The sequence below is a fragment of the Vipera ursinii genome (assembly GCF_947247035.1).
Source record: "Vipera ursinii genome assembly, chromosome: Z".
Classification (NCBI taxonomy): domain Eukaryota; kingdom Metazoa; phylum Chordata; class Lepidosauria; order Squamata; family Viperidae; genus Vipera; species Vipera ursinii.
In genome coordinates this window covers 38,748,260-38,761,751 of record NC_139517.1, presented here as the reverse complement: position 1 = coordinate 38,761,751, position 13,492 = coordinate 38,748,260, and the positions used below count along the sequence as shown (strand labels likewise).

Here is a 13,492-nt window from a genome sequence, read left to right as displayed (position 1 = left end):
AAAAATGATTCCAGTCATTCCAATAAACAGTGAAGGGATGAATCCCTTCAGGCATGATGACTGGTGTTTTAAAAGTTAAAAGTACCAGCTTACATGTAGTGAACCATGGACCATGCAAGAATTCATATGGATTCAGAAGATTACTATCTTATCTTACAATATGGGACAGAACAACAAGCAACATTCCTATATAAAGTAAAGGTAAAGGTTCCCCCGCACATGCGTTCTAGTCGTTTCCAACTTTCGAAAGCACGTAAGAATGCAAGTAGAAAAATAGGGACCACTACGGTGGGAAGGTAACATTTCTATATAGCACATCACAAAAGAAATTTGGGGAAAAAAATCCTATTAGCCTGAAAACCTCAGGGTTCAATTATTTATTTCAAATCACTATTTTTATAAAGCATTTCATACCTCTTCCGCAGCCAGGCAGAATCATTTCCAAAATGTAAAAACTTGGTAGAGATTTACTTCTAGATTCCAAACAATCAAGATTTAGGGGCTAGCTGACCAAATAGGTATAACTGTAATATTGCAAATTGTATTTGGAAAGGCTAGTAAGTAGAAGGAAAATAAAGTAAAACACTGTCACAGTACATTTGCTTTGTAAGGGGGGGATGAAAAAAGAACAGGTGATGGGGACAGAAGATGAACTTTTCTGAGGGTAAAAGAGAAATGAAGAAATGGGGGAGGAAGGAAAGAATCTGGAATGCACAGGTTTTCTAGTACTGCAGCGTTAAGAAGGCTAGGAGAGTACTAGTGGGGTCTATTCTGAGTTTAAAAACCCTAATTCAGGTTGGGAGACAAGTTAATGGGGGGGGAATGGAAGACCATGGAAAAGGGTGTTTCCCCATGAGGCCAAGTAAGGCTAAGAGACAGAAGTGCTCACCAAAGCGGGTCTGGGGTCTTTGCTGCTGGGTGTCTCCATGCTGCCTAGGCCTGGTGATATGTGGACAGAGGTGGCTCTGCCTATTCCTGGGCTCTCAGGTTACAAACATTTTGCTATATTAGCAAACAGCTGCGGTATATTTAGACCAGGGACTGGACATCCCACCAAGTGGGGGTGTGGGGGTGTGAGGCTACGCCAATGTCATTCTAGCTGATACCCATGCTGAAATGAGGGGTAATTTACAAAGGAGGAAAGAGCATCATCTTGTGGAGAATATGATGATTCAGTGGTATATATTACAGGATTAGACTATGTGTATGTACAACTAGCTGACAAACAACACCTAAAAACCGAACTACACAACCTCACTAATGTACTAACAGCCAATGGATTCCAAAGAAACATGATTACCAACTTAATCCGAAGAGAGACACCCACAAAAACCCAAGACAGAGAACAAGAAAAAGGCAAAGCCCTCCTCCCATACTTAAAAGGGACCACAGACAGAATCAGCAAAGTCCTCCAAAAACACAACATCAAAACAGCATTCTACACAGACAGAAAAGTATCCACCATCCTAAGAAACCCCAAGGACATAATTGGGTTAGAAAACCAAGGAGTATACGAAATCCCATGCACCACCTGCCCCACCACATACATCGGACAGACCAACAGAAGAATAAGTGCACGCATTGAAGAGCACAAAAACTCACTCAGAAAGGGAGAACAAACTTCATCCCTGGTCCAACACTTTGAAGCCACGGGACATGAAATTGATTTTAAAAAAACCAAAACTATCGCCAAAATTGAACATTTTAACAACAGAATAATCAGAGAAGCCATTGAGATAGAAAAACGCCCCCACAGCATGAACAAACGAGATGATACCTCTCGCCTACCAGCTATTTGGAAACCCGCCTTGATTGACAGACGAGTCTCAACCACCAAGAATGATACCAGACCCAAACTCATGATAACATCACATGACATCACCACCACACAACTATTCAAAAAGCAAATCCGAACCCACAATGATAAAGAGGCACAACCACAAAACAGAAACCTAACTACAGCTGCAACATCAGCCACTTTAAACCCCTCCAAACCACATAATAAGCAAACTGACACCCACTATAAAAACATGGCACCACCACAAACACGAAGGCAAACAAAAACAGCACAACTCACCAGCTCAGGTCTAAGGCTGGCAGCTGAGACCAGCCCATCCACTCAAAACACACCCCCACCCAATCAGAACACCCCCACCATTCAGAACACACTCCCATCCAATCAGAACACACATAATCCCCACCCAATCAGCACACTTCCACTCACAGAACACACCCCCTCTGGCAGTTTAAAAAAGAAAAACAAACAGCCACATACTTCTCCCAGAAGAAGGAAGCAGAAACCACTAGCCTGATGATGACGGATGGGATTTCGTCGAAACGTTGCGCCTACACCTTTAGTTCTACGCGGGGAAAAACCCGAAAAACCAAGGATCCACATACACAGAATTTATATATACATATATATATATATATATATATATATATATATATATATATATACACACACATATATATATATTTGTGTAAATACTTAAATATTTGTCTAAATAGTTAACATTTCACACACACACACACACACACACACATATATATGTATATATATGTATGTATATATATATATATATATATTTCCAACATATATATAAATTATATTATCATATATATATAATTCCAACATATATATATATATATATATATATATATATATATATATATATATATATATATATATATATATATATATATATATATATATTATATATAATATATTGGTGTCATCTGCAAATTTGATGAGTTCCCCATCTATCCCTTCATCCAAATTGTTGATAAAGATGTTGAAGAGCACTGGGCCCAGAACAGAGCCCTGGGGCACCCCACTACACACTTCTTTCCGTGTAGTTACAGTTTCATTGAGGACCACATGCTGAGTACGGCCTGTCAGCCAGCTATGAATCCATCTGGTGGTGATGCTATCTAACCCACATTTTTCTATCTTATCAAGTAGTTGGTTGTGATCTACTTTATCAAATGCCTTACTGAAGTCCAAGTAAATTATATCTACAGCATTCCTCTGGTCCAGTAATTTTGTCACTTGGTTAAAGAATGCAATAAGATTTGTCTGGCATGATCTGTTTTTGACAAACCCATGTTGACTTTTAGTGATGACTTTAGTTTGCATCAAGGCGTTCACTGATTTGTTGTTTGATTATCTTTTCCAGAATCTTCCCAGGTATTGAGGCCAGGCTGATAGGTCTGTAGTTTCCTGGATCTATTTTTTTTATATGTTGAAAGCAGCTTTTTTTGTTACTTTTGACTTTGGTTGCAAGCCTTAGTTCATTTTGAGTCTTAGCTTCCCTCACTTCATCTTTGCAGGCACGGGTTATTTGCTGATATTCTGCCTTAGTTATGTGCCCCTCTTTCCACTTCTTATACTTGTCCTTTTTATCTTTCAATTTATCAGAGAGTTCTTTATGCAGTCATGCTGGTTTCTTTTGAGAGCTGTTGTTTTTCTTCTTTGTTGGTATTGTGCTAGACTGGGCCTTTTTTATCTCACTTTTCAAAATTTTCCAAGCTTCTTGAGTTGTTTTCCCCTTTAAGATTCTCATCCATGGAATTCTTCCCAAGGTCTCTCTAAGTTTATTGAAATTAGCTCTTTTAAAGTCCAAGACTCTAATTTGGCTGTGTTCTATTGCTTGTGCTTCCAGAATGTTGAATTCCAATACTGCATGATCATTTCCCCCCAAGGTTCCTGTGGCTTCGACACTTTCTATCATTTCATCTCTGTTAGTGAGAATTAAATCCAATATGGCTAATCCCCTAGTTCCCTTCTCTACTTTTTGGGAGAGAAAGTTGTCTGCTAGGTTTGTCAAGAATCTGTTAGATCTTCCACTTGGTGCAGAGTTTGTCTCCCAGTTGATATCAGGGTAATTAAAGTCACCCATTACTATTGTGATGTGCTTCCTACATACCTTAGTTAGCTGACTAGCAAAAAGTTCATCTATTTCCTCTGCTTGGTTGGGCGGCCTATAGTATACACCTATGGCAATGTCATTTCCCCACCTTTTATATTAACCCAAATGCATTCAAGTTTACAGTTTTCATCATTGTTGTGCTCTATTTCTATAGAGATAAAGTTATTTTTTATATAGAGAGCAACTCCACCTCCTCTTTTGTTGTGTGTGTGTGTGTGTGTGTGTGTGTATACACATACATGCATACATACATACACATATACATATACATAGGATTAGAATGAATTTGGGCAGAAGAACTCTTCATTTTTTGCAATTCTCTTGCTATTTGATGAAGGGGAATTTGCTTTAGCAATTATTCTAAGGGATAGGAGAATTTGAGAGACTTTTTCAGGACTGAAGCAGAATTTCCTTGCATTTAAGTTACTTAGGACTTCTGGAAGTGGCATCCACACAGAGAACCGGTTGTTCACATATTTGAATCCCACCACTGCACCACACCATCATATTTTGTTTTTGTTTTTCAGCAATGATGCTACTATGATCACAAAGGAGGAGGCTTGTCATTAAGAAATCACTGAAGAAGTTCTTCTTCCTTGGAGAATGTTCCATCAATATTTTGTCCATAAAACATGAGGCTTCCCTGGAAATGTATGCAGAAATTTAAGCTGATGCAAAATGCAATAGTGCAAGCAGCTACGGGGTTTCTGGTAGAGCATATGTTATGCCTCTGCTGCACAAGCTGCATTTGCTGCAGGTTTGTTTCCAGATGCAATTCAAGGTACTGGGATTGACCTTTAAAACCTTACATGGTACGTTACTGGGTTATTTCAGAGATTGCCTTTCCCTAATTTAATCCATCTGTCTCACCAGATTTCACAGAATGGATATGTTACGAGTTTCAGTGTTGAGAATGCTACATTTGACGGGCCCTACGTGGTGGGCCTTTTCTGCTGTGAAATCTTCTCCACCCTGAGATGAGATAGACCCCATCACTCCTGAGCTTCCGAAGGTCCCTCGAGATCTGGTTATGCCAGCAGCCCTTGGAACTTCAGGAGATGGTGATCCCATGAAGTCATTCCCTTATTATTAACATTCCTCTATGCATTATTCTTTCTCTGTTTTAACTTTGCTCTTATAGCTTTTAATTCTTTTAAAATTATTACATAATTATTTTAACTAATGATTGCTTTATTTACTGTTTTTACTGGTGATGGAATGGTTTAAGTGCAGTATTGCAGGCAAACTGCCCACAGCCTGAAATTCGATCATCATGGGCTCAGAATTGATTTAGCTTTCCCTCCTTCAGAGATCAGTAAAATCAGGTCCCGGATTGTTTGTTGGGAACAATATGAAAATAATGTTTATATTATAAGCCACCCAGAGAGTGCAGTAAAAGGCTATGGAGTGGTATCTAAGCATAATAAATAAAATTATAATATAAGTGTATAAGCATAATAGCATAACAATGCTATTCCTATTGCTATTTGCTATGGGGCTGCCCTTGAGGACCACTAGGAGGCTTCAGCTGGTGCAGAATGCAGTTGCGCGAGTAGTAATGGGAGTTTCCCAATACTCTCATGTAACACCTCTTCTCCGCGAGCTGCATTGGCTTCCAGTTGCCCTCCGGGTGAGATTCAAGGTGCTGGTGATGACCTATAAAACCCTAAATGGCATGGGTCCGGATTACCTTAGGGAGCACTTGCTGCCAGCATCAGCTTCCCATTGTCCTGTGCGCGCCCACAGGGAGGGCCTCCTTAGGGTTCCGCCAGTTAGAGATTGCCGGCGGGTGATTCCCAGGGGGAGGGCGTTCTCTGTGGGTGCGCCCGCCCTTTGGAACGAACTGCTGATGGAACTTCGGACTGCCCCTGATCTTCGCTCGTTTCGCTGGGACTTAAAAACCTGGTTGTTTGAATTTCTGGCCTGGACTGAGGGATTTTAAATTATATTAAATTAAATTAAATTAAACTAAATTAAATTAATTTTAAATTTCAATTTTAATGTTATCTTAATTTTGTGGGCTTGTATTAATTTAATTGTATTTTATTCTCTCTTTTTGTATTGTTTTTAACTTGCCCTGTGAACCGCCCTGAGTCCTTCGGGAATAGGGCGGTATATAAAATAAATAAATAAATAAATAAATAAATAAATAAATAAATAAATAAATAAATAAATAAATAAATAAATAAGAAAGTAAGTAAGTAAGTAAGTAAATAAATAAATAAATAAATAAATAAATAAATAAATAAATAAATAAATATTTATGCAGGATTGTGTATTCCACCCAAGATTTTCTGTGAGATGGGCAGCCATACAAATTTGATTAATAAATGAATAAACATAGTGAAGAATTTGAAAAGGTCATTTGAAGCCAATTCCAGATACGTCTAGAAAGTTTCCCCTGCAACTGTTCCAGCCACCCAAATAACAGATTATTCTGTAATGTGAATATTCACACAGTTATCAAGAATTCTTCCTGAGCAGACTAGCATTCCTCCAACTGACACTGCGTTGACACTGGCAGGTTGCCAGTACTTCAGCAAGTTTGGCTTTGTAGAAAAAAAGGAGAAACCAAGTCTGTCTGCAAAAAAAATAAGATTCACATTGTATTCCAGAGTTTTTCCAATTATAGGTAGGGTGTAAAGTCGCAAATCCAGGAGAAAATACAGTGTTCCGTGGAGCTCTAGCTTCAGCCAAATTGGGAAGACATGGGCTTCATTCATGATGCTACTATGTGAATAAATGCCAAAAATTCAGCATTCCAATCCCAATTGGAATAATTCAGTTTTCAAGGATCTCATTTCCATGCATTTAAGATCTGTTTTTCAGATAACTAACTTTATATAAAGTAGTAATTTATCTACCATGCTTTATCCCAAGTAGCCTAAAAAGGATGATTCAAACTGTGCACCAACATAACAGTTCAAATCAATGCTAATCCTTCTTCCAGTGAATGAAGTCATTTTAATCGCTTAAACTTTCTGAATGCACTATTGGGTGTACTTGAAAGAGACAAAGAATGAGCTAGCAGGTAGTAATAAAAGACTCTAAGAAAAGAGCTGCTTTTGGGGGAAGGTAGGATAGGTGGGGGAAGTTCTGAGATAAGAATATACATGTATTTTACCCCCCACTTTGGAAAATGCTGGGCACTTAATAGGAGCCTAATCAAACAATAGAAGCAATGGGATATTTATTTCCAGTTCTCACTGCTTCTTACTCCTTCTCTTTGCGACTATGCCTGTCACCTTAATGGAGAGCTAAAGGCTCTTGATTCAGCCAAGAAATGAACCTGTACACTTTGCTTCTCCTCTAAAACCGTGGCAGAAGCAAGCCTCTCATTCTTTTTTTTTCTTCCAAGTGATTTGCTTATATGGTATTACAGCTAATTGTCTAATTTGCTTCCACATCGAGCCATTACATTATAAATTAGTCAGTTTAGTTAATGTTTGTTTATTGGATAAACTACAAGTCATTAGATTCTACAGTCGCTAAATTATAAATCATGGTTTACAAATCAAAATGGGTGGGTTCACATAATATATTCATTCAATGCTCTCTCCATTCAGTGTTACAGCAACTTTACATTTGGTGGAATTGGAATTTAGTATTAGAATGAGCCCTGGAATTTGAGAATGTCTGTTTTTTGAAATAGAGGGACCAAATGTCACAATTACCCTGAGATAAACATTTTCCCAGCCAGGGTGGTGGGAGCATATGGGCTTTCCTTAATCTAATCTATGAGCTATACACTCTATGAAAATAATTCAGAATTAGTTCTCTGGATCTTGCATGAATATAAGGACAGCATTTCTGTTATTCATTAATGTACACATGTCTTCCTGCTGCCCTAAAATACAATGCAATTTCAGGCCTAAAATATGATGCAACTGCTTTAACAGTTGCATTAAAAACACTGTTAAAGACAAATCCATTTTGAATGTAGAATTAGGAATCTTCTGTACCTCATCTGTGAAAAAATGATTTGGTTAAACACCAATATAGAAAATGTGTGCTTATTAAGGAGTCACATATACATTGCAGCAAAGTGTTGCACTTTTCTTTATGGGTACAAGCCCTTCTGTCATCTTGGTTCATTGCTCCTTACAAACATTTAAAATTGATTTAACCTTTGTATGGCATTTCTTAATGTCATAGATTCCCCAAAGGTTTTCATTGATGCTGGTAATTCTGCATCTTACAAACACTGCTTCCTTGACCCTTTTCCTGTAAATGACTGAATCTCTATTTCAGATTTTTATTCATATAATTATGTGGCATCTAAATTTTCTGACAAGCCAAGAGCAGGACACATTCTTACCATAGCTATAATTACTGGTGCTGTAGGGAATTTTGTTGAAAAATAAATCTGAATACATAATACACACGGTGAATATATTCACACAATAAGCTACTTTGGGTAGCTCATGACTTGGTCCAGGGGATGGCTGTAAGCTTCAGATTATATGAAAAGGTATCATATAAGCAGAGATGACAGTGGGGAGATTTTTAGCTTTTTTTAGAATTAAATTGCTATGCCTATTTCAGGATTATTTTGTCTTATTTAAAATATTTCTCATAAGTAATATTCTGTGTGCATGCATGTGTGTGCATCTCTCTGGGTGTATATGTACAATTTATTATAATCTTTATCTGTTTCCTACCTGAAATAAGCAGAAAACTGTGACTCTGGTTTTTATCTATCATGGCCAGAGCAGGGCTCTGAAGATAAAAGACCTGAAAAACTGAAATGAAATCCACAGATATACATTTCTCTGCATTAAGTTATGATTTGCTTATTGAACAACCCATACTTGGCTGAGTTTAAACAACATACTAACCATAACTCATAAATAAATCACACTAGTTTGGTTCATTCAATCTACTAGCCTGAGGGTATCATGAAGAAGAAAAAATAACAATGTGGTGTCTAAATCTGTTTAAACCCAAGTCTCCTTAATGTTATGTAGTTGCATCCCTCCTCTGACTCCACACATTGTTTTCCGAATTTTTTCCCCACAGTGTATCATCAACAAGATATGGAAGGTAACGTTGGGATGGGAGAGGAAGAAGCCTTCCTTTTTATAGACTGCACTGTTGAGCTCTGAATTGCTAATTTCGGATCCAGGTTTTTACACACACACACACACACACACACACACACACACTCCAGCTGACTAAGAGAGGACATCTGGTTTCTCCTGCTGCATGTTTTTCAGACAGGAAATTTGCAATTCTTCTTTAAACCAGCTTGAGCTTCACTGTTTCCACTTATTCAAACTGCTCACTCGAACAGCCCCTTGCTAAGATTCCAAAATAATTTTTTGCCATTATTTGTGCCCAGTTCCCTAAGCCTGGACACAAAGTGATACTCTGTACCACAAAGGACCTCTGCTGTAAATGCAGGCTTGCATAGCATGATAGCTTTAAATGTGTGCTGATGCTGTGTTAAAGGATCGCTTAGGGATCTCCTCCATAGCAACTGCCTCCTATGTCATCACTATGGCAATGCAAGTCTAGGTCACTGATGGTCTCCCTTGCACTCTTCTTCCATTTCCTTGTTTTTTCCAATCACACAACAATGTTCATGTGCATGATGTATGTTTATGTGTAGTGGAGTACAGAAGCTTATAATATAAAGTATACAATGTTGTCTTATAGGAGACACAACCCGGTAAAAATTAAACTGAAGAAACAGGATGCTCAAAATCTACTTCCCTCTATTTTTCTCACTTGACCTCATTTTAAACCAGCTATGTTGGGCCTATATGAATCCCAGCATATTCCTGCTTTCATTCATCAAAACAGATGGTAAAGCAAGATTGGAGAATTGGTGGTCCTTTAAAAGAAGGCCATTGGTCTCCAACCCTTACCAGTCCCAAATAACATAGCCAGGAATTTGGGCTGGTTGGAGTATGGAGGGCCACAGCTGCTCCCCTCTCCTGAACAAATAAGACAATATTCCATTCAAATTACTGAATTAGTTGCTATTAGCAATAGCCCTCATTTGATTTTTTCCCCCCAATAAATTAGATTTCCAGTTTTGGTCACCACAATGTTAAAAAAGATGTTGAGACTCTAGGAAGAGTACAGAGAAGAACAAGAAAGATTATTAGGACAGGGCTTTTCAACCTTTTCACCCATTGTACCACTTTTAGGATATGGCAACATCTGAGTACCACTAGTCGCCTAGCAAGGTGTCAAAAACTTGATGACAAAAAAAAGGAAAAAAGTGATAAAGTACAGGTAGTCCTCGACTTACAACAGTTCGTTTAGTGACTGTTCGAACTTACAATAGCACTGAAAAAAGTGCCCCCAAAGCCACAGCCGAGCAAGACACCCGCCTGGCTGGCCGGCCGGCAGCACTCTTCCTCCTGTCCGAGGTTTTCAATGTTGTGAGCATTTATTTTTTTATTTATTTTTTATTTTAATTCCATTTATATCCCGCCCTTCTCCGAAGACTCAGGGCGGCTTACAAGCTTAGCAGTAGCCTTCATTCTATGTATATGCCTGCTTATTAGGGCTTTCACACACACCCCAAGCGGCATTATTACAAAGTCAGCTTAATTGCCCCCAACAATCTGGGTCCTCATTTTACCTACCTTGGAAGGATGGAAGGCTGAGTCAACCTTGAGCCTGGTGGGATGCAAACCTGCACTAATTGCAGGCAGCTGGTGTTACTTAAGGAGGCATTAGCCCACTGCTCCACCAAGGCTCTGTTGAGGATTGGCAGCAGGGGTGGGTGTTTGGTTTTTATTCCACCCCCACCCCCCGCTGAGTGGTTGCAGCAGGTTTTGGTCACTTCACATGACCTTGGGACACTGTGACCATCATAAATATGAATCAGTTGCCAAGCATCTGAATGTAAATCATAAGACCCTGGAGATGCTGCAACATTCCAGCTGATCGGCACTTCTTCTGGGCTCAGCACAAGCACCAGGATCAGCACTGAGCTCCACCTGGAGCCTGGCGCTGATCCTGGGGCTTCCACTGAGACCTGACAGCCCTGAAGAAGCGCTGATCAGCTGGAAAGCGGCACTAATCCTGGCGCTTCCACTGAGCCCTGACAGCCCTGCAGCTCCAGCCATCTCTCGCTCAGGCTTGTGCAGTGCTGCCACCGGTTCAGCTCATTCCCCTCCCCCGCTACCACTTTTCTAGGATGGTCATGTACCATCTGCCAGGTGCCAATGTACCACAGGTGGTACCCATACCACTGGTTGAAAATCCCTGTGTTAGGACACTGGAGGCTAAAACATATAAAGAATGGTTTGTGTAATTGGGTATGTCTAGTTTAATGAAGAGAAGGACGAGGGGGGACATGATAGCAGTGTTCCAATATCTCAGGGCTTGCCACAAAGAAGAGGGAGTCAAGCTATTCTCCAAAGCACGTGAAGGCAGAACAAGAAGTAATGGAAACTAACCAAAGAGAGAAGTAATGTAGAATTAAGGAGAAAATTCCTGGTAGGTAGAACAATTAATCAGTGCAATAACTTGCCTCCAGAAGTTATGAATGCTCCAACACTGGAAGTTTTTAAGAAGAGACTGGACAACCATTTGTCTGAAATGGTATAGGGTTCTCTGCCTGAGCAGGGGTTTGGACACTAGATGACCTCCAAGGCCTCTTCCAACATTATTATTGTTGTTGTTGTTGTTATTTTATTTGTAACCTTTAAAAAAATCATAGGCAGGATATGATGAACTCTTAATTGTCTTCAGAGGATTTGTCAAGCTAATTTTATGAAGTGGATACATTTAAATTAACTTTTGATGATTTTTTTCCCAGTAATTGCCCAGGTTTCCTGATTTTAACATTGCAGTCTGTTGAAAATGTTTAAAATAGATCAGGTTACAATTTGTTATTATTCTATTTATTTTATTTTAGTCCTGTCCACAAAGTTGCACTCCTTTATCCCTTTCTCTAATCTTCATAAACAAAGGCCTTCTCAGGGTGACCCAGGCAATTTCTATTCCAGAGCCAGGACCAAAGCTAAATTGAAAGATGTTTCTCCTACTTGGTTTATAAATACTTTGATAGATGCTTCACTTCTGTCTTTCCAGACACTCAGCAGATGGAGAATTGCTATAGCAACCTCATTGCTTCCCTGTGCAATGGAAGAAATGCTTTCTGTTTATTTTTTATTTGCCAAGGCAAGAAACTGACAAAGCAGCTGAAACAGATAAACATGAACAACAAAAATATTGTAGTGCAGAAGTGCAAATACTGGTTCTTTTATCTCGGAGGACAACTTGGAGGGTACACAACCATCATCACTTGGCAAAAATATTAAAACTGCTTGAATCACATAAAGCAGTATTATAATGTGGTTTATGTGGCTTTGACTTAGCACCACTATGGATTGCAACTCCTGATTTACAGATTTATGTTATACACAAACAAAACCACAGATTGCTTAATGAAATTATGCTTAGTGAACTGGGTGAATCAACTTTCTGTCCACATTCATACCTTCTAACAGGCAAGCAACGTTTAGTCAAGATGCTGGTGTATTTTGACAGGTAAACATTCTCCAGAATCAGAAATAGATTATTGTGTTCTGCTCTGATTATCATATAGGCTTTATTTGTTACTTGCTTAGCTAATGCTCAAGAAAATATCATATCATCTTCCCCTACAAGGCAACAATGATATTCATGAATAGTACAATAGCTATAGTTTTTAGATGAGTTGAGGAGATAAAAGCTATTATAACACTGTAAATATTTTACATTCCAGATTGGACATGGCTGAGAACAAAGTTATCTCAGCTGGAAAACAAAAAGGAGGCAAATCTATAACTAGTTCATTGAAGGCAAATAAGTTACTTCAGAATAAAGTATTGTCTCTGGAAGCACATTCCCACCAGGCTAATGTATTTCTTATGGGAATTCTAAGCAAGCAATGAAAAAAACAATTAGTTCTTCTTTATAGAACTCTAAAATGTGAACTATTGGCTTTGCCAAAAGATTGAGAGCTAGATATGAGATGTTTTTTCTTTCCATACAGCTGAAGAATCTTTGCCACATATTGTGAGTTTTCTCATATTCACCCATGTATATATGAAGTAAATTGAGTGGCTACCTCATGTTAAATTAATCCTTCCATATATATATATATATATACCCACAATGATAACGACGCACAACCACAAAACAGAAACCTAACTACAGCTGCAACATCAGCCACTTTAAACCCCTCCAAACCACACAATAAGCAAACTGACACCCACTATAAAAACATGGCACCACCACAAACACGAAGCCGAACAAAAGCAGCACAACTCACCAGCTCAGGTCTAAGGCTGGCAGCTGAGACCAGCCCATCCACTCAAAACACACCCCCACCCAATCAGAACACACCCACCATTCAAAACACACTCCCACCCAATCAGAACACACCTAATCCCCCACCCAATCAGAGCACACCTCCCCCCACAGAACACCCCCCCTGGCAGTTTAAAAAAGAGGAACAAACAGCCACTACCACGTGCTTCTCCCAGAAGAAGGAAGCTGAAGCCACCAGCCTGAGGATGACGGATGGGATTCTGTCGAAACATTGCTCCTAC

At 39.1% G+C, this 13,492-nt stretch overlaps 1 protein-coding gene across 3 annotated transcripts in view; it reads right to left on the bottom strand.

Annotated features, from left to right (window-relative positions):
• CACNB1 (calcium voltage-gated channel auxiliary subunit beta 1) overlaps nucleotides 1-13,492 on the bottom strand; it is a 76,995-nt gene that overhangs the window by 43,223 nt on the left and 20,280 nt on the right. The window contains exon 1 of one of the 3 annotated variants that reach the window (XM_083379296.1): nucleotides 890-938. The exons of the other annotated variants lie outside the window; for them this stretch is intronic. Within the exon in view, the coding sequence (XP_083235422.1) occupies nucleotides 890-928 (39 nt within the window). The 5' untranslated portion in view covers nucleotides 929-938. Of the gene's footprint in view, nucleotides 1-889; nucleotides 939-13,492 lie in introns of those variants that run through there. 3 annotated transcript variants of the gene reach the window in all.